We start from the raw sequence: 24,129 nt of genomic DNA on the forward strand, positions 1-24,129 counted from the left end.
ATATCTTTCCCAGGCTTTTTGGGTAAGATTCTTCAGCTAGGACACATGTCCTAAGTTTCAGAATTTTTGGATGAAACCCTGCATCGTTTAGACAGAATACTTTGTTTTGTGAGTAAGTTCGTGTTTCCATAATCAAAATAAAAGACTTACACTGTAGACTGTAGTGGATAACACTTTAATAATAATAATAATAATAATACATAGTTTTCTATGGCGCGATATCCAGCATCAATGTTGCTCAAAGCGCCTTACATCATAGTTGACTATAAACATGCCTTAAAAAACATATCAACCGATATATCTCACAATGGAAAACATCCAGTGTGTTCATATGAATGCAAAAGCACACTAAAGATTATAAAAGCTATGAAGTAAATACGGCTTAGATTGAAACAAAATGCATTTCATAGAACACCACACACACACACACACACACACACACACACACACACACACTCGCGCGTGCGCGCATACACACACACACACATATATATATATAAATGTCTCTCCCTTACAGACACACACACACTGACATTAAATATCAACTGCACTAAAAACAAAATTGCATAAGCATTGAAATATTTCTTATTTTCTAACATAAAATTCTGTTTGGACATAATGCCTACACACTTACACATGCGTACCAGAGCACTGTAACCTCACAAACACATGCACACACACACATACGCACATACACACATAAACTGTAGACATAGGTAAAAGTCGTATCAACATTCTTTCATGGAATATCAAAGGTTTCATAGAAACAATAGATGGTATTCGCGTGAATAAACTGAAAGACTACCAATTCATCAACAAATTACAATCATATGATATTGTATTCTTGGAAGAAACTCACTTAAATTATGAAAGCACAAAGGAAATATTTATTCCAAATTTTGCTCCAGGAATCCATTATTATCGAGAAAAACATAAAAGGGCTTGTAAGTCTTCAGGAGGAATATCTGTCTTTGTTAGAGATGATCTAAGAGAGCACATACAATTTTTACCGCAAAGCAACTGCGATCTTGTATGGATCCATATACCAAACGCAGCTGAAAAGGAAAACGACACGTATATCGGCTGTTGCTATATACCACCAGTATCATCATCTTTCGGTAAACTACATTCACCCCAGATATGGGATAGGTTGGAAAGCGACATAGAACATTTTTCTACAAAAGGCAATATTATCTTATGTGGCGATTTCAATGCAAGGACAGGAATGGTTACTGATTATATTAACACAGACAGCGGTGATAATACCTACCTGTCGTCTTACCCTGGTTATACTGATAGAGTAAACGACAGATGCTCGATGGACCAAACTGTTCACAAACTTGGTCGCAAACTAATCGGTATCTGCATAAGCAATGATCTGCTTATTCGAAACGGACGGACCCTGGGTGATTTAGAAGGAAAATATACATGCCACATACAACAAGGTAGCAGCGTTGTAGTCTATTTCATATGTTCAGAACGACTCACAAAAGACATATCTGAAATGAATGTAGAAGGTATCAGTCCGTTTTCCGATCATTGTCCGCTACGATTGTCAATGTACTTGTCAGTAAGGAAACAGAAAAGAAAAAAATCGCCTTACACTCACAGTAATAAGGAATGCAACAACCAAAATGGAAGTTATACTAAATTTTTCTGGAATGAAAATTCTGCCAGCGCTCTTGGTCATGCACTAAAGACAGGACAAATCAACAAATTGTTACAAGAAATCAAAAGTGATTTAAACATTTCATCCACAAATAAAAGGGTAAATACTATAGTTAAAAAGTTCACAGATGCGTTGACAGAAGCATCTAAGTTAGCTGTTCATCATAAAGAATTCCGTAAAAAACGTAACACAAAGCAGTCTAAGAAATGGTTTGATCAGGCTTGTTACATCCAAAGACGAGAACTGAAATCTTTAAGAAATGCACTAAACAGAAACCCACGGAACAGAACGATACGCGATAAGTATTTTCACATGTTAAAATCATACAACAAATGTGTAAAACAGAAGAAAAAATTGTATAAAAACAGGTTAGTTCAAAACCTGAACGAAGCTATCTTAAAAGATCCAAACAGTGTATGGAAGACACTAAAATCTCTCAACGATGCAGAAACTCCCATAGGTAATAGTTACAAACCGATGAGTAACACAAAATGGATGAAACATCTGGAGGACATCATTGGGACACAAAGTAAAGTTGACCAAAGCACAAAAGCAAAAATAAATACAGAACTAAGAAACATAAACTCGAATATAACACCATCGTATCTTGATTTTCCAATTTCCACAAAAGAGATAATCAACGCATCCAGAAACTTACACAACAAAAAAACGCCTGGAAAAGACGGGATTACAAACGAAATCATAAAGGCTAGCCTACCGGAAACAACAGAAATACTAAAACTGTTATTTCAGTCTGTCCTTAACTCAGGCACGTTCCCAGATATGTGGAAAAAAGGAATTAGCATACCAATTTACAAATCGGGAGACCAATTAAACCCAACCAATTATCGGGGAATAACTCTAAACAACTCACTCAGTAATCTTTTTTGCCAAATATTAAACAATCGAATAACAAACTACCTCGAAGACAATAATTTACTATCAAAAGAGCAAGCAGGCTTTCGAAAATCACACAAGACCTCGGACCACATATTCATACTTAAAAAGATAATTGATGATGCTTTAAGAAAAAGAATGAATCGCCTTTATTGCTGTTTTGTTGATTTTCAGAAAGCGTTTGACAGGGTCTGGCATCACGCTCTAATGCTAAAAATGTATCAAATCGGTATAAATGGAAATTGCTTTAGAGTTATTCAAAGCATGTATGAAAATGCCACAGTTTGCACAAGAACTGATACGGGATTTTCTTCTGAAATACCCATATTGAAGGGGGTACTACAAGGGAACACACTCAGTCCCACTTTATTTAATATCTTTATCAATGATCTCCCGAAATGTCTGGGCGTTACTGACTCACCATCCATAGACCTTGACAAAAGTGATAGTGTTTAGTGTTTACTATATGCTGATGACCTAGTAATTTTGTCCACGACAAAGATAGGATTACAAAGGAAACTAGATAAACTTAATCTGTATTGTGAAAACTGGGATCTAAAAATTAACATAGATAAAACTAAAGTAATAGTTTTCACACACACCGATCCCAAAGTGCCTGTTATTTTCACAATAGGCAATGATATAATCCAGACAACTGATCAATACAAGTACTTGGGTATATTATTTCACAAAACTGGAACGTTCTCATTCGCCCAAGAGCACCTAGCCAAACAGGCATTAAAAGCAGCACACTCCCTCCGACGAATCGTTAAAAAGCAAGATATTCGTATGGATATTGTACTGCAGCTTTTTGATTCGCTTGTTTTACCTATATTATCATATGGATCCGATATTTGGTTCCCATGGGCTGAAACAAAAACTACCAATTCATTCAATACAGGAATGACAGATTTCTTTAGAAATTGTATTTCTTCGAAACATTCACATGAACAAATGCATATAAAATTTTGCAAACTGCTTCTAGGGGTACATTCTAAAACAATGAATCTGCCAACTCTAGCCGAACTGGGCAGATTTCCAATTGGAATTCATATTGCATGCAGGGTTCTTGACCACTGGACTCATATTCTGGATGCACATAATGATAGCCATATCAAAAAGGTCTATATGTCGATGATGAACCAACCAGACACAACTGAAAATCCCTGGATACAATTTGTAAAGAATATTCTTCACAATGTAGGATTAGGTCATGTTTGGAATAATCAGTCGACATTCAGTAACAGCAGACTTAAATTTACATTACGCCAACAACTAAGAAATAGATATGTACAATTCTGGAAACAGAGAAAAACTGAATACAGCAGATTAGACTTCTCCAACAAAATTAAAAGAAACGATTATCAGATTGAGAATTATCTAACTGATAAAATCGATCCTGCTCACAAACAAGCTCTTTGTCAACTCAGAATAAGCGCACATTATTTAAACATCGAACGAGGAAGATATGCAAACATTCCCAGAGAAGAGAGGTTATGTGCTATATGTGAAGTTGTTGAAGATGAATTGCATTTCTTAGATACGTGTATCTTATTTCATAATTTGCGAAGCCATCTAATCACAACTATACAGCAGTATGATCATCAATCAAATGTGATCTCTAGAAAAATACAAAACAATATACTAAAACCAAGTGATTTATTCACCTGCGATGACTGTCAAAAAACACTTGCCAACTATGTATTTCAGTGCATGCGTATTAGATGACCGTTTATTTCTTTGTTCCCTTTGTTCTTTGTTGTGTCTATTAATCCTTCGGGATTTTATGACAATAAATCAAGTCAAGTCAAGTCAAGTCAAGTCATACACACACACACACACACACACACACACACACACACACATGCCCATTAAAAATAACCAGATAGAAAAAATGACATCACATCCAAGACCGAAACTACATAAAATACACAATGCATTTAAACAGGACTACAAAAATACTATCACAAAGATACTTGCCAACAAGCATACCTTGGTTTAACCATTCCGCCCAGAACAAAAATGCTTACGGATAAGGTAAGTTTTCACATCTGACTTAAAGGAATGTAGATCAGAGGAATTTCTAAGAGATGAAGGTAGTTTCACACTTGGGGTACCTGAGCTCTGAAAGACCTATTTCCAGCACATTTCAGATTAGTCCTTGGAACTTTAAGCAGCTTTTCAGAACTGGATCTTAATGTTCTGTGCGGTTCATATATTTCCAATACAGAGGAGAGATACAATGGAAGAGACTTGTCAAAATGTTCGAAGGCGAGTGTTGCTAACTTATAGTAAATGCGGGACTCAGTTGGAAGCCAGTGTAACCGATTCAGCAGAGGTGTAACATGATCAGATTTCTTTTTGGTGAGAACCAGTCGTGCAGCATTGTTCTGAATTTTCTGTAATCTGTTGATAGAGGAAGATGGTAAACCTACAAGAGTGGAATTGCAGTAATCAAGTCCGGACAGGACAAAAGAGGTCTGACTGAGGCTAGCCTTCGGAGATGAAAATTACATGAGCGACACAAGAATGAAATTTGGTCGTTCATTGTCAAGGTTTGATCGAGATATACACCCAGGTATTTGGCTGATGTTTGAAATGCTACTGAAGCAGGGCCAAATGTAACGGTCCTTTTCTGCTGCCTTAAGACGAGTTAGGTCTCCTACGGCTAAGAGTTCGGTTTTCTCTTCATTGAGCTTTAGCTTGTTTTTGTCCATCCATGTTTTTACATCAGCTACACAAGCTTCCAATTCAGTAATGACTGTTTTAAAATCAGATGGTGGACGGCTTTTTGTAATTCTGTGTCATCTGCATATTTATGGTAACCAAATGAGTGCCTTTTGAAGATGTCAGACAAAGGTTGAGTGTACAAAGTGAACAAGATAGGCCCTAAGACTGATCCCTGAGGGACACCAAACACAAGAGGAATAACTTTAGAGGTTCTATGTTTTAATTTATTTATTTATTTTTTCTCAAGGCCTGACTAAGCACGTTGGGTTACGCTGCTGGTCAGACATGTGCTTGGTGGTGTAGCATATATGGATTTGACCGAACGCAGTGACACCTCCTTTAGCTACTGATACTGATACTGATACTTTAACCTTGAGTTGACGATTTGAAAGATATGAAGAAAACCATTTTAAAACAGGATCTTTAACATGCATTTGATCTTCTAGTTTTACATATGTAGGTGTGGTGTGTATTCATTGAGTTGTTTGTTTGTTTGTTTTTTTACAAAAGCTGTAAGAATATTTGTATTAACTGGTAAATGAAAGTGTTTGTGTGTGTCTGTTACAGTCCAGTCATTCATAATCATATTTAGTTCATTTACTTTTCATCCAGTCTTTAGTTTGTTCATGTTATTGACTAACTTATTACAGTAACATTGATAGCATCATTTGTTGCTGAAATTATATATATATATATATATATATATATATTGATTTATATCTGTATTTCACTTTCTCCCTCTGTTCGCAGTCTTGGTGTAATCCTGGACCAGTCTCTTTCCTTCCAACAGCACATTTCGAATATCTGTAAAGTTGCCTATTTGGAACTGCGTAGAATCAGCTCTATCCGCCACTATCTCTCAACCGATGCAACCAAGACACTTGTATGCTCTCTGGTTCTCTCAAGATTGGATTACTGCAACTCTCTTTTGGCCGGCCTTCCCAAATACCTGTTAGACAGACTCCAAAGAATTCAGAATAACGCTGCCAGACTCATTTGCAGAGCTTCTAAATTTGACCATGTTTCTCCTCTCCTTCAGTCTCTCCACTGGTTGCCCGTTTCTGATCGAATAGACTATAAGCTATCCACTCTGACCTTTTCTGCAGTCAACGGATCTGGCCCCAAATATCTTTCTGAACTCATCCATATCTATACCCCGTCTCGCCAGCTCCGTTCTTCCTCTGATACTCGACTTCTCAGGATACCTCACGTCAGAAGTAAGACCTATGGACACAGATCGTTTTCTTTTCAATCGCCAAAGACGTGGAACAAGCTCCCTGATAACCTCCGTCATTCTGATTCCCTCGCATCTTTTAAATCTCGTCTCAAAACTCACCTTTTCCCTCAGCAATAAGTTCAATTGTGGCAGGTCCACAACTACATGCATGTATATGAATGTGTATTGTGTGTGCGTGTGTCTATGTAAGTTTGTGCCTGCCTGTGCGTATGTGTTTGGGTAGCTGTTAGATACACATGTATGTTAAAATGTATGAATGCAGTGTGTGTGTGTGTGTGTGTGCGTGCGTGCGCTCGCGCGCGCGCGTGTGTGTGTGTGTGGTCACATTTTGGTGTGTGTATGTAACATAGATATAATGTTTTATGTTATCAAAAGCGTTTTTGTACAGCACCTAGAGCAGATTTCTGGATAGTGTGCTATATAAGTATCCATTATTATTATTATTATTATTATTATGTATATAATATAAAAAGATATTGAAAAAACAACTTGTTTTCAGGCCAGCAGACTTTACAATGGATAGATTGTTGCGGCTTGGAGGTGGTATGCCAGGCCTGGGACAGGTAGAAAGTTTGTTTGTTTTTAATGAAAATCATTGTTTGCAATTATGCTGGTTAACTTAAAATGAAATAAAAGATATGTAAGCTTAACCCATCTGGAATATATTCACTCTTTTGTTTCTGCATTGAAGGCTGCTTTTGCTCTTAAGATATTGTTCAAGATAATCTCTTAGCTGTTAAAAAGATAGATAAAATTAAGAATAAGATTTGTACTTTGTTGAATCATTAGAAGTTTGATCTGTATAACTAATAATTTGATTATTACTATATTTCAGTGTGTTTAGATAATAATTTCTACTAATTCAAGAGCATACTAAACTGTAAGAAAATAAGACATTTGATGGAAACAGTATTTGTAATATACTGTTAGTATTACTACTGTTGTTTTTTTCAGCTAGCATTCCATTTCCAGTATAAAAATATAATTAATTGTCACAATTTGAAATGAAAGAACAATGAGGCTGTGAGAGTAAATGATTAACAAATAAACGATAGAGAGTGGTAACTTTCTGCATACACAAGATACACAACTTCAAATCAATGCTGCTTGTGCTTCTGTTTCAGCTAGCACACAGGTAAATAAAAGGTGCATTTCAATTTTTTCATTTCTTGTTGAAAAATCATTGAGGCATTGATGTGTTCTGTCTTGTCAATATATTCTGTGTAGCATAATTGGGATTAAAAGGCTATGCTGGTCTTGAATAAAAGCTAATTTGTATTTGCACATTTCTTCTGTCATTTCTGCTGTGTGCACATGTCAAATGACTGGAAAAGGACAAGCCCAGAGTTTCCTTTTTTGGGGAAGTGTCTGGGTTTGTTTCAGTGTACCTTTATTTACCTGTGCTTGTTGGATCGATAAACAGATATAACAAGCAGCATTGGCTTGAAGTTGTGCACCGTATGTTATCAGAGAGTTACCACTCTTATTAATTCAGTATGTGTTATTAATTGTCACATTATTGTTTTGTTTGTCTTACTCTTGACTGAAGTTCCTTGAGAGCAGATTTTATTTAGTCCTTGTGATTTTGTGTTTTCTAGCATGCATGTTCTGCTACTTAAGTTTCAACTTTTGAGGGAGATAACAGATACAAAATTACAATGCTAGAAGTAGAGATTGTGTCAGAACTTGCAGATTGATTTTTTATTGAAACTCATTTTCAGAGTGCCCCTCCTTCAGATGCCCCAGTTGTGGACACAGCAGAACAGGTCTACATCTCCTCTCTGGCTCTCCTCAAGGTATTCCATTACACCCATCAAAGTCTTTATCCTCTGCATTAATGCTGCTGAGTCTGAATAAGATTGAGAATATGCTTTGTTTCTTTCTCCTTTTTTTTCTTTTTCTTTTTTTAGCATGTAGTATATATGTGTATTTGTGTCTGTGTGTATGATTTGTTCATCAAAGCATATTGTGCTCAATGTGTTTGTGTGTATGTGTGTGTGTGTGTATGTGTACAATTACAAATCATATAATTTATGTATATATGATTGAGAAATAAGAATGTGTTGTGGTACTGATTATATGTTTCAACTTTTCTTTGTCATGTTTTGATTTTGAGGAGACCAACATGTGCATTTTTGATTCCATTTGATTTTATTTCAATTTGCAAAAAAATTCAGGAAAGCTATACAGTGTGAGTTGATTAGTTCTTATATTTATATATTTATCTACACAGAGCTCATAACCCAATATCTAATGTGAGACTTCCATCATAATATTGAATTGTAAACCAGACTGCTTGAAAAAGATGGGTCTTTATAATTGTTATAGCATGACTAATACAGGGTAAAGTGCTGGATAACCAAATGACAGTACTACATAGCACCAGGTAATAAGCTGACAGTCTTTCTAAAGATGAAATATGTGTGTACTGCAGATGTTGAAGCACGGCCGTGCAGGTGTTCCCATGGAGGTGATGGGTCTGATGCTGGGAGAGTTTGTTGACGACTACACTGTCAGAGTTATCGACGTTTTTGCTATGCCCCAGTCAGGAACTGTATGTTCACCTTCAGTGTTGTTAATTTTCATGTTCTGTCTGTTCGTGCAGATGTATGCAACTTGGTTAACTATTTCTACTCCGCTGCCTCATCTTCATTTAAATATTTGCTTATTACATTCACTGCTTTTGTAATAGTTACAAAGTTAGAACTGTTCATGCCTGTGGAATATCCTCAGAAGAACCAAGGCATATGCCATGTTAGATGTAATGCCAAGAATGAAAGACTGCTTGTTGTTAATTAGTAAATGTGCCCATCTAGGATCTGAGATTTCCTGTCCCAACTGTGGGCAAGAATTTTTACGCCCCCCCCCCCCCCCCCCCACACACACACACACCCCACCCCCCTTTTCCCTGAATGCTAGTCTTGAGCTTAGTCTTTTAGATGTCATAAGCTCAGGCACCATGTAGTTCATAAATACTTACATTTAACCACTAAAGACTGATTGGCTTCAAAGATAGTGTCCCTGGCATAGAATACACGGCAACAAAGGCAGTGTCCTTGTCAATGTTGTATGAGAAATCTTGTTGACAACACTTTGGTTAACAGAAACTATGGAAGAACCTCCCACCAAAAAAGGCATTATGATGGTTTTAGAAATACTTTGTCATACAACAGGGTGGTCCGAATTTTACTAAATCATAGGAATTGGGTAAACGTAGGTCAAGAGCACCACAGAATTCCAAAGTGAAATATTGAATTGGAAAGCATGTCCACTGTCCAAGATAGCATTGTTGACATCAGGAGAAATTTCCCAGAGTATGAAATAAAATATTTAAAAAATCTGTGCCAGGTCCATTTAAATGTTAATGTACATTGATTCATCATTTCATGTGATGTAGATGGGACAGCATGGTAGATACTGCCACCAGTGCTTGCATCTGTGGTGATGCGGGGGGACTTTTTCAGTGCAAGTAGTATTCACACCTAGAAAGTCTGTGCTGGAATTTCTTCTTTTCTGTCTCTTTCTTTGTTTTTGGCATTCCCTCCTTTTCCTTCTACATTTTCTTCCTTTCTGATGGTATGCCTTGCTGGTCCCTTCACTGACATTATTTCCAGGAAGCATAGAATATTTTTTGTCTTTTTCTGGACTTGATAATTAAATCGGCCATTCTTACATGTTTATCACTGTGAAAAGCAAATTACACATATACACATGCACACACGCATGCGCACGCCCGCACACATGCATACACATGCGACTGCGCAAACACATGTAGAGATCACACACGCATCACACATGCACACGCGTACACGCACACACACACACACACACACACATACATGTGCGCGCTTGCACAGATGCACATGAGCCCCAGTGCACCTGCGATCTCTGTCAAGCCCCAAGGGCTGTGGGTACATACGCTTGACTGTTCAACAAAAGCTTGCCACTTCATGCACAAGAAACATTGTAGCTATTGAAACAATAGCTTTGTTGAAATTACCATCAGTGCTTTTTCTGAAATTATGTCAGCTAATGCTGTGGCACTTGGCACAACAGTTTATAGTGAGAGTTAGTTTACGTTATTTAGATCTGGGAGCTATAGCCATATTACCAAAGGTACACACACACAGGCTAAATTAACACATGCACACACACACACACACACACACACACGCAGTCTCTCTCTCTCTCTCTCTCTCTCTCTTTCTCGCACACACTGAATTTAATGGAAAATGCACACGCGCATGCACACACGCACACACACACACACACACAGTTTTTAAAGCAATGCACAAACATGCTCATATATCAACTTGCACTCTTTCTTTCCACCTCCCTCCATCTCTTGGAAAATAAAGATTCATTCATTTATTCATTCTTTGTCCATCTGTCTTTATATATGTCTGTCTGTCTGTCTCGAACACTTCTCTAGCATACAAACACAACACACATGCATACACACACGCATGCACGCACACACACTGCACACACGCACGCACGCACAGAGTTTTATTGAATTTGAATTTCTCTTTCTCTCTGCCTCTCTCTCTCTCCCCCCCATATACAGTGACACACAGTTGAAATGAACCCCCCCTACACCCTCCCATTCCTCCCACACGCCCCCCCGACACACGGATACACGCACTCTCTTGCTTGCTATCTCTCTTTCTTTCTCTCTCATACACAGAGTTTAGTTGAAAACACACACACATTCACGCACGCACGCACACTCATTCTCACACACTCACACACACACACACACACACACACACACACACACACACACACACACAAAGACACACATACAAAGTTGTTTTGAAAACAGACATGTATGCGCACACACACACACACACACACACATTCACACAAACGCGCGCGCGCGCACACACACTCACAGAGTTGTATTGAAAGCAACACACATACATGAGCATACAAACCTGCACTCTTTCCTCCCACCTGCTCCCCTCTCTCTCTGTATGTCTCTCAACACACAAGTTGACTGGAAAACACACACACACACACACACACATACACATACTTGCATTTAATTATTTTTAATACACTTGCATGCACACTATTGAAGATCTAAAGACTTCATGTTTGAATTGTTTTTCAGTTTGTGTGTGTCAGATTATAGATATCCCAATTCAGTGATTCACTGTGCACCTTGTTAAATTCTTTTCCTTTTTATTTTTGTTTTTTTTAATATTTTTTTAGATGATTTTTCTTTCAATTTTTGGTTGCTAGAGAGCCTACCAAATGCGTTTTAACCATATTTGTGGACCAGTTTCAGGGGCAATGCCCCACCTCCTCTGCTAACAGAGCTCTGCCGTTGTACCCCACCTGGACCACAGCTTTTCAGGTTTTTTTATTTTCTGTCAGTTGTACCCATGAAGGTTACATTTATTGATCCTCTGGTGAAAGATTGTCAGAATGGTCAAATGCATGACCTAGGCGTACATGCATGAATATGATTGAGCTTTTCTTCAGGTTTTATACGATTGACATTGATAGTGTTTGCAGTCATGATATGGCTTTGGTCAGCTGGGTAATAAGCAACAAAAATATGTAAATGAATAGATGTGCTTACATCGATTAAGGAATGTATGTGTTTCCAGGGTGTCAGTGTAGAAGCAGTGGATCCGGTATTCCAGGCCAAAATGTTGGACATGCTGAAGCAGACTGGCAGGTAAATATTCTCAGGTGTTTCTCTCTGTGCATCTCTCTTCTTCGTTTGTGGGCTGCAACTCCCACATTCACTCGTACGTACACGAGTGGGCTTTAACGTGTATGACGTTTTCACCCCGCCATGTAAGCAGCCATACTCCGTTTTGGGGGGTGTGCATGCTGGTATGTTCTTGCTTACATAACCAACTGAACGCTGACATGGATTACAGGATCTTTAACATGTTTATTTGATCTTCTGCTTGCGTATACACACGAAGGGGGTTCAGGCACAAGCAGGTCTGCACATATGTTGACCTGGGAGATTGGAAAAATCTCCACCCTTTAACCACTAAGCGCTGTTACCGAGATTCATGTTACATGCCGCACCCAACTGGACAAGACGACTGACTTATGTGATGGTAACATTCCCCATGCATATAAATCTGGGCCCCTGGCACCAGTTGGTACATCCGATCATGATGTTGTCCATAAAGACAGAGCTGATTGTAAGGAAGAATGTAAAAGTATGGACGCCTGAGAGTGTGGATGAACTGAGAGGATGTTTTGATTGTACTGACTGGAGTGTGCTGTCTGACCTATGTGATAATGTGCATGAGGCAGCTGATGTTGTGACTTCCTGCATTACTTTCTGTAGAGATATGTTAATTCCAACCAAAATGATTAAACTCTTTCCCAACAACAACCATGGATCTCAAAGTCTGTCAAAAGCATTTTAAATGAGAAAAAGACATCAAGTTAGGGAATAAGAAGCATAGAGAACTTGTTCAAAAGAAGCTTAGAGTGGAGTTAATAGGGGATAGAGGGAATTCAAAGCAAAAGTTGAGCGGAAATTTCAGACAAGAAGAATGGCAGATGCTTGGGATGGGTTGAAAACTCTCTCTGGAGAAATGAAAAAGAACTGTTGCTTGTCAAATAACACCACACAAGCAGACTGATTTCTGAAATAGTTTTACAACTTTTACTGTCAATTTGAAAGGAATGATCTGACAGGGGAACTAGATAGTGTGATGTCACAGCTGTAGGGAAAGATCAAAGACAGGAAAAGAGAATAGGACTTTGAGATCGATGTGAAAGTTGTTGAATCATTATTTTTTAAACTGAATTTCAAGAGGGCACTTGGTCGTGATAACATATGTGGAAAACTTTTAAAGACATGCGCCTCTGAACTGAGTGATATATTTTGTAAATTTTTTAACTGGTCTCTCAGGGACTGCTCTGTCCCCAACATCTGGAAAAACTCTACAATCTGTCCTGCTCCCAAGAAAAAGAACCCAACTTCACTAAATGACTACTGCCCTGACTTCAATAGTCGTGAAATGCTTTGAAATAAATGTTCTCCACCATCCATTATCTTTCACTAACCAACTCCTTGACCCTTTTCAATTTGCATACAAACCAAACTGAAGTATAGACGATGCCATTTTAACTCTCCTTTACAATGCCTTCCTTCATTTGAATAACATAGGATCCTTCGTTTATATTCTTTTCATTGACTTCTCTTCTGCTTTTAACACAATACAACCTCATCTCCTTGCCCTCAAACTGTTGGGCTTAGATGTTGATCCTAAGCTCATTCTCTGGATAGTAAGCTTTCTTCTTGATAGAACTCAGTCTGTCTGGTTTCAGTCTGTCCATTCTTCCCAAAACTATACTTCTACTGGCGCACCTCAAGGCATGGTGCTGCCCCCTGTCCTGTTTACACTATATACAAATGACTGCAGAGGCACAGAGGAAACCCCTGTCAAAAAATATTCTGATGATTCTGCTATTGAAGATCTGTCCAACTCTGATAATATATACTTTACTGAAATTAAAAGGTTTTGCACCTGGTGTGAAGAGATCTGTCTTAATCTGAATGTTTTAAAAACAAAAGAAATGTTAATAGGCTTTTGAAGAAGACCCATCACCTGTACCTGCTCTTGTTATAAATGGTGAAACCGTGGAGAGAGTTATTGAGTACAAATATGTTGATTGTATTCATAAGAAATGTCAATCTAGAATAACTTGTTAGCAGAAGCTAAGAAATATTGGTGTAAATTTCAAGATTCTCCAGAGCTACTATTGATGTTGTATTGAGTCTGTGCTGACAGTTTCATTTATGTGCCGGTATGGAAGTTTGGGAGTGAGAAGTAAGAGAGTTTTGAATGATGTCGTGAGTGTGTGCAGTAAAGTTGTGGGATTGAGACAAGTTAGTATGCAAGAGCTGTATGAAAGGCCATTGGTTTAGAAAGCCAGGCTGATAACAGATGATGACACACATATCTTAGCAAAGTACTATGAACTGTTGCCATCAGGATGATGCTACTGAATGTTTAAAGTAAAATCCAGAGCTCAGAAGACTTTTTATCACGTTCAGTTCACCTTTTAAATTCTTGAGAACTATGTATGCATGCATGTGTCACAATATATGTGTGTATATGGTGTGTGTGTGTGTGTGTGTGTGTCTGTTTGCATGTGAGTACGTGTGAAAGTGCATGCATAATAAGTTGCACTGTTTAAATTTCTTAATCATTTACTTCATATGTGTGACAGTGTACAGGATGAATGTGCAATAGGAATTGTGCAGTGTTCGTGTCTGTCAGTATACAATTTATCTTATCAAAATCAATACATGCCATGATAACCTTGGTGTCTTATACAATTTATCTTATCAAAATCAATACATGCCATGATAACCTTGGTGTCTTTCAATTTGTTTACATTACAATAATGATTAATAACAACATTTTGAGCAATATATATATATATATATATATATATATATAATATTCAATACTTTTTTTTCAATGAATGTCCTATGGTGCTTCGCGAGGGGGCGACACGCAGGTGTTTTGTGCTCTGTGCTTCATCCTTGTTTTTGCTGTCCTCGCCCTGTCCTTGTGTTTTTATATTGTTTTAAAGTGGTGTGCAAGGTGTTAAAGATGAAGAGTGTGACAGTTGTGAGGGTGTTTGTGGTGGTGCTGGCTGTATTCCGGACTAGTGTTTGTGGTGTTTTTGTATCACCGGGTGGTTTAAATGGCGGACAGCGAGGAGGTACAGGCGCCTTACATTACGACCGTGATTTTCTTCTCAGTTTACGGTCAGTGCGCGACCCATCCGCTTTTACTGAGCAACTTTTACCTCGTGATCTTATTTGTGATGATGAAGAGAATGAAAGAGAAGGTGAGAGAAAGAAAGCACGAAAGAGAGGAAAGAGAGGAGGCGTGAAGAGAAGACTGAGAAAAAATAAAACTAAGCCCCCACTGCCATCTATGATTTTATCCAATGTCAGATCTCTTAATCCAAACGGCAGAAACTGTAATTTAGATGAAGTACGAGCAAACTGTCTATTTTTAAATGATTTTAGAAACTCGTGTGTGCTTTGTTTTACCGAAACCTGGTTTAGTGAGAAAGTGTCGAATGAATGTGTTGCGATTGATGGTTTTAACACTCCGTACAGAATGGACAGAGACTGCAAGAAAGTGGGGAAGAAAATGGGTGGTGGCGTGTGCCTGTATGTCAATGAGAAGTGGTGTGACAGTGCGAATGTGTGTGTGAAGAAGCAACTGTGTACACAGGAACTTGAACTCATATCAGTGTCGCTGAGGCCTCGATACCTGCCACGTGAGTTCGGCCGTATTTTCTTGACTGTTGTGTACGCCCCAGTCTTTGACCAGGCATCTGCTGCACGTGCAGGAAGGACGATCGCAGGTGTTGTTCGCGACCTTCAACTCATCTGTGCCGACGCCCCGTGTTTTATTGTTGGAGATTTTAATCATTGTGATTTAAAGAAAGCCTTACCTTCTTTTAAACAATATGTTACCTGCCGGACCAGACTGGACAAGACAATCGATCTGTGTTACGGGAACATTCCTAATGCCTACAAATCTGTTCCCCTTGCACCAGTGGGTGTATCTGATCATGATGTTGTTCTTTTAATCCCAGCCTACAGACCAAAGATACAGACAGAGCCGATTGTGAAAAAGAGTGTGAAAGTTTGGACGTCAGAGAGTGTGGATGAACTGAGAGGATGTTTTGATTGTACTGATTGGAGTGTGTTGACTGACCCATGTGAGAATGTTCATGAAGCAGCTGATGTTGTTACATCTTATATCAGTTTCTGTGAAGACATGATAATTACGACAAAAATAATTAAACTTTTCCCCAACAACAAACCATGGATCTCAAAGTCTCTCAAAACAATTTTAAACGAGAAAAAGGTAGCGTTTCAGTCAGGGAACAAGAAGGATAGGAAATTGATACAAAAGAAGCTTAGAGGTGAATTACGAAGGGGACAGAGGGAATTCAAGTCAAAAGTAGAGCAACAGTTTCAGACGGGAAGAATGGCAGATGCATGGGATGGGTTAAAAATTATCACTGGAGAAACGAAAAGGAAAACAGTAGCTTGTAAAATGGAAAAGGATGAACAGATTGATTTTTCAAATAAACTGAATGATTTCTACTGTCGCTTTGAAAGGAATGATCTGGGAAGGGAACTGGATAGTGTTATCTCACAGTTGCAGGAAAAGATCAAAGATAGGAACACAGGTGAAGACTTTGAGATCGATGCAAAAGTTGTTGAATCTTTATTTTTAAAACTGAATGTCACGAAGGCAATTGGCCCCGACAATATCTGCGGAAAATTACTGAAAACATGTGCTTCCCAGTTGTGTGACGTGTTCTGTAAAATTTTCAATTGGTCTCTGAAGGACTGCTCTGTCCCCAGCATCTGGAAAAAATCTACTATCTGTCCTATCCCCAAGAAAAAGAACCCAGCCGCACTAAATGATTACCGTCCTGTTGCCCTGACTTCAGTAGTGATGAAATGCTTTGAAAAAATTATTCTCCGACATCTTCTTTCTTTCACTGAACAGCAGCTTGACTCTCTTCAGTTTGCTTATAGAGCACACAGAAGTACTGACGATGCTATCCTAACTCTCCTTCATAATGCTTTCCTTCATTTGAATAACACGGGATCTTTCGTTCGTATCCTTTTTGTTGACTTCTCTTCTGCTTTTAACACAATACAACCTCATCTCCTTGCCCTCAAACTGCTAGGCATGGATGTTGATCCGAAGCTTACTCTTTGGATAATAAGTTTTCTTCTCAATAGAACTCAGTCCGTCCGCTTTCATTCTGCCCACTCTTCTCTAAAATCTACTTCTACTGGTGCACCCCAAGGTACAGTGCTGTCCCCTGTTCTTTTTACACTGTACACAAATGACTGCAGAGGCACGGAGGAAACTCCTGTCATAAAATATTCTGATGATTCAGCAATTGAAGATCTGTCCAACTCTGATGCTATTTATTTCAGTGAAATTAAAAAGTTCTGTTCCTGGTGTGAGAAAAACTATCTGGATCTCAACGTATTGAAAACAAAAGAAATGTTAATAGATTTTTCGGAAAGACCCCTTGCCTGTAGCTGACCTTGTTATTGATGGTCAAACAGTGGAGAGGGTCAATGAATATAGATATTTTGGTGTCATATACTGTACCATGTCAAACTGATGCAAACTAGGCCTATTGGTTTGCTCTGCTTGGCCAAATTTCGCGCGGCTAACAGTGAAAAGATGGGCCCACCCGCTCTCAGCCAATCAAACGCCTCTAAAAACTATAAGCGCTTAATCATTCCTTTGGCCAAGGCTCTCCACGCCATCTTGTCAGGTTTACGCTCTGTCTCGTCTTACGCTTTTTTCGGCTATTCAGCGTATCCTTTTGGCCTTATTTTGTTGCATGCGGCTTGTGTTTATTGTATTCTTACATTCTGTGTACTCGATTCGACTCGGCACCCTCGATTCGTTCGATTTTTTCTGCCTCTAAGTCGATCCTGTCTTTCCTTTCTCTGTTGGGGGTCGGATTTTCGCTGGGTGCCTAAGCGCAGGTTCCATGCCTCGTGTGCCATACCACGAAGGCAGGGAATCATGATGCTGGGATTGAGACTCGGTAAGAGACTCTCCCAGGCCCGGAGCTCATGATTCCTCCCGATACGGACCGCGGCGATGCGTCGTTAGACGCTGATCGCGGAGGCGACGTTCGTACCAGTAAAACGGTCATGAAGGGGACCGGGGGGAAAGAGGTACGAGCGTCGCCTCCCGAGGTGTCCCAGCGCGAGGCAGGGAGAAGGGTGAATGGCAAGTCATCTCCGTGCTGTGGGGACTCGCAGCTAGGCGCGGACTCCCAAGGGGAGGCCGCGCCCGGCCATTACCCGGGTCCCCACTCGGAGACGGCCCTCATGTGCCCCATTGTTGTTCCCCCTCCTCCCTTCTCTGCCGACCCCCCTCCCCCACCTCCTTTTGGGGGGGGGAGAAAAATTTGGTTCCGGGGGGGGATCTCTACTTTGCCCACCCCGGGCCAAGCCACCCCAGTCTCCCCACGGGAGGGGATTCGGGGCGCGTGGCAACCTGCTCTGCAGGTCTTCCCGCTATCCGGCCGGTCTCCCCTGCTGGGGGAGGCCCGCGCGTGTCAGGCGGTTCCGGGCAGTCAGCCCGCTCGTCTTCGGGCGGGACTGACACCCAAGTCGGACCTGACCTCCCTCCGACTTGGCCAGGTTGTTCCCTTCATGGAGGTCAACGCACCAGTGACCCTTGGGGTTCGGGTCACAGTATGGCTGGTGCCCACGGGTGGTTACCCCCATTCTACCCGTACTGGGGTGCACCTAGGGTGCACACTGGGTTGCCGGGAGCACCAAGGGCCAGCCCCTTGTCCGCTCCCCACCGGACCCAACCCAGCACATCTCACAGGGTGACGCACACAGCCCCGACAAGTGGGATCGACTTCTTGTCGGTCAGGTCGAGCTCCTCGACCAATATTGCCACTCTGTCCACAAATCGGGCCTCTGTCAACCCACAGGTGACCTCCACGGTCACAACGGCCTCCTTGTCAGGACCGACTGCTGCTCAGGGGCCCTACTCGGCCCGGCGGAGCCGGCAGTCCCCACCTGCCCAGCCCTCGGTCCTACAGTGAGATGAGTGGGTGTTTGTCCCCACACAGCACTCGTGGGTCACTCTTGCATCCAGGGATGCCCTCTCTGAAAAGGTGTGGCACCCACCATCCCAAGCATGGTTGGACCTACGGTCCACACGCTCCCCACCCGCTTCAGGTGTCAAGGACATAACTGTGGCGGCCATGGTCCCGGCTCGGGATCGTCCCAGCTCATCCCGCTGGGCTGACCACAGCTCACAGGACGCCCCAGTGGGTACATCCACTTGGGATGGCACCCAGCAGGGGATGGACTGCGAACAAGAGTGGGAGCCCCTGTCTTCGGATGAGGACGAACAAGCAGATGAGCACTCTTCGCCCACATCCCAGGGGGGACAGATTGAGCCCATGCCTCCCTAGGGACCAGCCTGAACCAAACTCGGACTTTGCCGAGCTCCAACTGACCCTCCCCAATAGGGTCACGTATGCCGAATCAGTCCCTCAGGCTACTTTGTTACCCTTGACCCTCCTTACGCCATGTGACTCTAACTCTAGAACCACAAGGCAACTCAGAGTGCCAGAAATGGTGCAGGTATGGCTTAATAAGCCAGCCCGCACTGTCAGGGGTGCTGCTTCCATCCCTCCTCCAGGCAGGGAGTCCCTCTCTGCCCCGGGCGCGTTTTCCCCGGGAAAGTTTCTTTAAGATTCCTCCAAGGGAGGGGTGTGGTCCTGGTACACACAGGACCACCCTGCCTACAGCGGAGCAGAACCCTCCGCACAGGACAGGATGTTGGTCTCACAGCGCACCACCTTCCCCACTTCAGCTAACCTATACTTTAAAACGTTAGCAGAGTGGGACAAATTGGCCCGCCGCTGCCCCCTCGAGGTTTCCACGGCGTACACCTTCGACACGTTCCTTCACAGGGCCAATGAGCTGTGGGAACAGTGTCCGGTTAATCAGGACAAGGGGTCTCCTTCCTCAGTCCCGCCGGGCCTCTTCACCGACCAGAGGTTACACGCTTTTGGCAATAGGGTAGCATCTGGTCTCACGGCAGCTGCAGACACAGCTACCAGCCTTCACTTCAGTACTGTGCTAGCGCGGCGTGATGCCATTTTCAGCCTCTCTAACATTCCTGTGGAGGAGAGGGCTGCCCTGCGGTCCATCCCAGCACAGCAGCACTCCCTCTTTGGCCAGTTCCCGCCCCATTTTGTCAGCCACAGGGCAGAGACAAACAGGGAGGTGGCCTCATATTTGGCCCACACCTCTCATGGGCTCCAGGGTTCTATGCCATTGAAGAGACCGGCCACCAGGGCCCCTCCATATACCACGCCGCCTGTCAAGGCAGCGTGTGCTGAATCAGGGGCAGAGGAATAAACCACCTTATGTCCGTCCAAGCCGACCGGCCATGCCCAAGGCCAGAAGGCAGCACCCCCAATGACTGGGCCCCGATTCAGCACCGCCAGTCGTTCAGCCCCTCCAAGTAGGAAACTTGTCCCGGCATGCACATCAGTGGTGTGCTCTGGGACTCAACGACGGGATTATGTCGGTGCTAGAGTCTGGGTACATGCTGTCTTGGGTGGAGGACCTCCCCCCTCTAAGATCCACTCCTCCTCCTTAGGTGCTCAGCTCGACGGAGCAGGAGAGCGTCCTAGAAAAAGAGATATCGCACCCACTCCTCATTCCTCATGGGGCTATATCTCAACTCTCGGACCCGGGCCCCGGTTTTTACGGCTGGTTGTTGGTGATTCCAAAGGTCTCGGGAGGGTGGAGACCAGTTTTGGACTTGTCCCCCCTCAACAAATTCCTCCCCAAAATCAAATTCAAGAGGGACACACAGGCACAGATTCGGGAGACCATCCAACAAGGTGATTGGCCTACCTCTATCGATCTGGAAGATGCTTATTTTCATATACTCATCCATTCGGCATCCCGTCGGTACCTGAGGTTTGTGTGGAGGGACAAGGGGTTCCAGTTCCCGGCCCTCCCATTTGGTCTGTCCCTTGCCCCTTTCCTGTCTACCAAGGTGCTGCGGGAATTGGTGTCCATCGTCCGCTCGGAATCCATTTGTCTCTGTGTGTACCTGGACGACTTGCTTATCCTGGCCCAGTCACAGGCCCTGTGCCTGAGTCATACGGCCAGACTTCTAGACCTTTGCTCCCAACTGGGCTTCCTCATGGACCAGCAGATATGCGATCTGTCCCCACGTCAGTCCTTTGACTTCTTAGGGATGAGATTCGACACGCGGTCTATGATAGTCTCTCTGGCGCCAGATCACTGGGACCGTCTGGCAGGCCTCCTCAGCCACTGGCGCCACTCCTCCCAAGATACAGCGCAGACACTTTCTTCCCTCTTGGGCATGATGGAGTCCACGGCACCTCTCATTCCCCTGGACAGGGTTCTCAAGCGCCCTCTCCAGAGGGCACTGAGGTTACGCCGGTCCCAGAGCACTCAGCCATGGGATACCCAGATATGTCTGGGCGAGTGGTTCCTCGAGGTGACATCAGAGTGGTTAATCACCCCCCTTCGGACACAGGGGGTGCCCTTAGCCCCACCTACTCTTCAGGTGGCACTCTTCACAGACGCCTCCTCCCTGGGCTGGGGAGCCCACATGGACTCACTCTATGCAGCAGGGACTTGGTCCCCGGAGGAGCGCCTGTGCCACATCAATGTTCTGGAACTGGAGGCAGTTCGCAGGACTCTCCTGCACTTCATGGGGGAGGCCACTGGCAAGACCATCCGCTTGTTCACGGACAAGACGACGGTCGCATGTTATGTGAACAAATGGGGGGAGCGCACTCGGCAGACCTCTCCATGCGGACTGAGGCTCTCCTCCGTTGGTGCCACAGCAAGGGCATTGCACTTTCAGCGAGACACTGAGCAGGAAAAACCAACTTCTTGGCAGATGCTCTTAGCAGGTCCAAGAGTGTCATACGCACAGAGTGCACCCTGGACAAGGACAGCCTTGAGGGGGTGTGGGAACAGTGGTTTCGGCCGATGGTGGACCTTGTTCAACAAGAGACTTCCCACTTCCGTCTCTTCGGTTGCCGACCCAGAAGCGTGGGCAGTGGATGCTCTCTCTCTAGATTGGAGCAGTCTGATTGCCTCCGCGTTTCCTCCCTTTCCAATTCTGTCCAAGGTGATACGGAAAGACAGATTGGAACACCCGCAGCTGATCCTCATTGCGCCGAAATGGCCAGTCCAGACCTGGTTTCCGGACCTTCAGTCCCTGACACATGTTCCCACCCCTGGAACTTGAAACCAAATCTCATCTGCTGAGGCAGCCTCGCTCGGGCACTCTGCATTCCAATCCTCAACTGCTCCACCAGCACGCATGGCTGCTGTGCGGTCGGAACTGTCAGCATCACCATTGAAGTCCTCGACCCCTCGGTCGGCCTCTGTGTCGGCTGTGCTGACCCAGGGGTGTGCCTCCTCTGACCTCCTCTCCATAGTCACCAGAGCAAGGAGGCAGGGAACGGAGACTTTGTATGACTTTCGCTGGAAGAAATGGTTGCGGTGGTGTACAGCTCAGGGCATTACCCCTACGAACCTTACGAGCATGCAGCTGGCCAACTTTCTGGCTCTCTGCTCCTCGGTTCATCCTGTCTGCTAGTTCTGGGCGAGGGTACAGGTCTGCCTTCTGTACCACATTGCAAACAGCTAGGTGGTTCCGCCTTGGAAGCGGATTGCCTGCTCAGAGAGGTGGCTAGGGGTGCCCCTCTGAAGGAAGCTAGAGATCCCAGAAGAGTGCCCCTCTGGGACTTGTTCCTGGTGCTGGATTTCATTCGAAAACAGCCCTTCCTACCATTGGGGACTATTCCTTTTGACATCCTCACCCTCAAGACCACTTTCCTTCTGTGGCTGGCCACAGGCAGTCATAGAAGTGGGCTGCATGGGCTTAGTGGAATGCCACAAGATCTGGCCTTCCACAGAGATGGTTCCATCACTATTCGTTTCCTTCCAGAGTTTCTGGCTAAGAACCAAGACCCTGAGGTTCCTTCCCCCTCTCTGAGAGTCAGACCTTTGTCTGATATTCTTGCCCAAGATGATGAGGATAGGCACCTGTCCTGTTCGGTGTCTCAAATATTATTGGGATAGGTCTCGCCATAGGCGTTCTTCTCAGAGGTGTCTGCTCATCTCCCTCAATGAGAATTACAAGAAAGACATCGCTGCAGGCACCATTTCCCGCCAGGTTTCCCAAGTCATTCGTAGAGCCTACTCTCATGCACACAGGGATATCAGCTGTCTTCATCCCAGAGCACACGAAGTGCGGGCCACAGCTACTTCGGCTGCTTTCCAGCACTCAGTGCCAACGCAGCATGTCTTGGAGGCAGCCTTCTGGCGGTCTGAGAATCCCTTCATCAACTTCTACCTCCGGAATTTCCATATGACCAGGGCTGACGGTTCCAAGGGGATTTCCTTTGTCGCGGCTAACACTGCCGTCTCATTTACAAGGGCTCCCCATATGAACCAGTAGGCGTTGCCCTCCTCCATTTGCTTTAAATTCTGCATCAGTTTGACATGGTACAGTATATGACACCAAAAGGAGGAGTTTGTATTATACTCCATGTTTGGTGTTAAATATACTTACCATGTCAAACTCGAATGCCCGCCCGTCCGTCCCCGCGTCTCCGCCGTGGTTCTCATGGGGCATTTTTGTTCATGGCCACGGAATGATTAAGCGCTTATAGTTTTTAGAGGCGTTTGATTGGCTGAGAGCGGGTGGGCCCATCTTTTCACTGTTAGCCGCGCGAAATTTGGCCAAGCAGAGCAAACCAATAGGCCTAGTTTGCATCAGTTTGACATGGTAAGTATATTTAACACCAAACATGGAGTATAATACAAACTCCTCCTTTAGGGACCATCTTAGACAATAAGCTGACTTTTGACAGAAATGTTGATTCCATTCATAAGAAATGTCAATCTAGAATTTTTTGTTTACAGAAGCTTAGAAATGTTGGTATAAATTCAAATATTCTTCAAAGTTATTATCGATGTTGTATCGAGTCTGTG

General features: G+C 43.0%; 1 protein-coding gene across 2 annotated transcripts in view; it reads left to right on the forward strand.

Annotated features, from left to right (window-relative positions):
• LOC143291176 (26S proteasome non-ATPase regulatory subunit 14) overlaps positions 1–24,129 on the forward strand; it is a 56,656-nt gene that overhangs the window by 6,318 nt on the left and 26,209 nt on the right. For both annotated transcript variants that reach the window (XM_076600890.1, XM_076600889.1), the window contains exons 2-5: positions 7,033–7,096; positions 8,255–8,329; positions 8,968–9,087; positions 12,152–12,222. In XM_076600890.1, the coding sequence (XP_076457005.1) occupies positions 7,049–7,096; positions 8,255–8,329; positions 8,968–9,087; positions 12,152–12,222 (314 nt within the window). In that variant the 5' untranslated portion in view covers positions 7,033–7,048. The remainder of the gene's footprint in view (positions 1–7,032; positions 7,097–8,254; positions 8,330–8,967; positions 9,088–12,151; positions 12,223–24,129) is intronic.

The sequence above is a fragment of the Babylonia areolata genome, chromosome 16 (genome assembly GCF_041734735.1).
Source record: "Babylonia areolata isolate BAREFJ2019XMU chromosome 16, ASM4173473v1, whole genome shotgun sequence".
Lineage (NCBI taxonomy): Eukaryota > Metazoa > Mollusca > Gastropoda > Neogastropoda > Buccinidae > Babylonia > Babylonia areolata.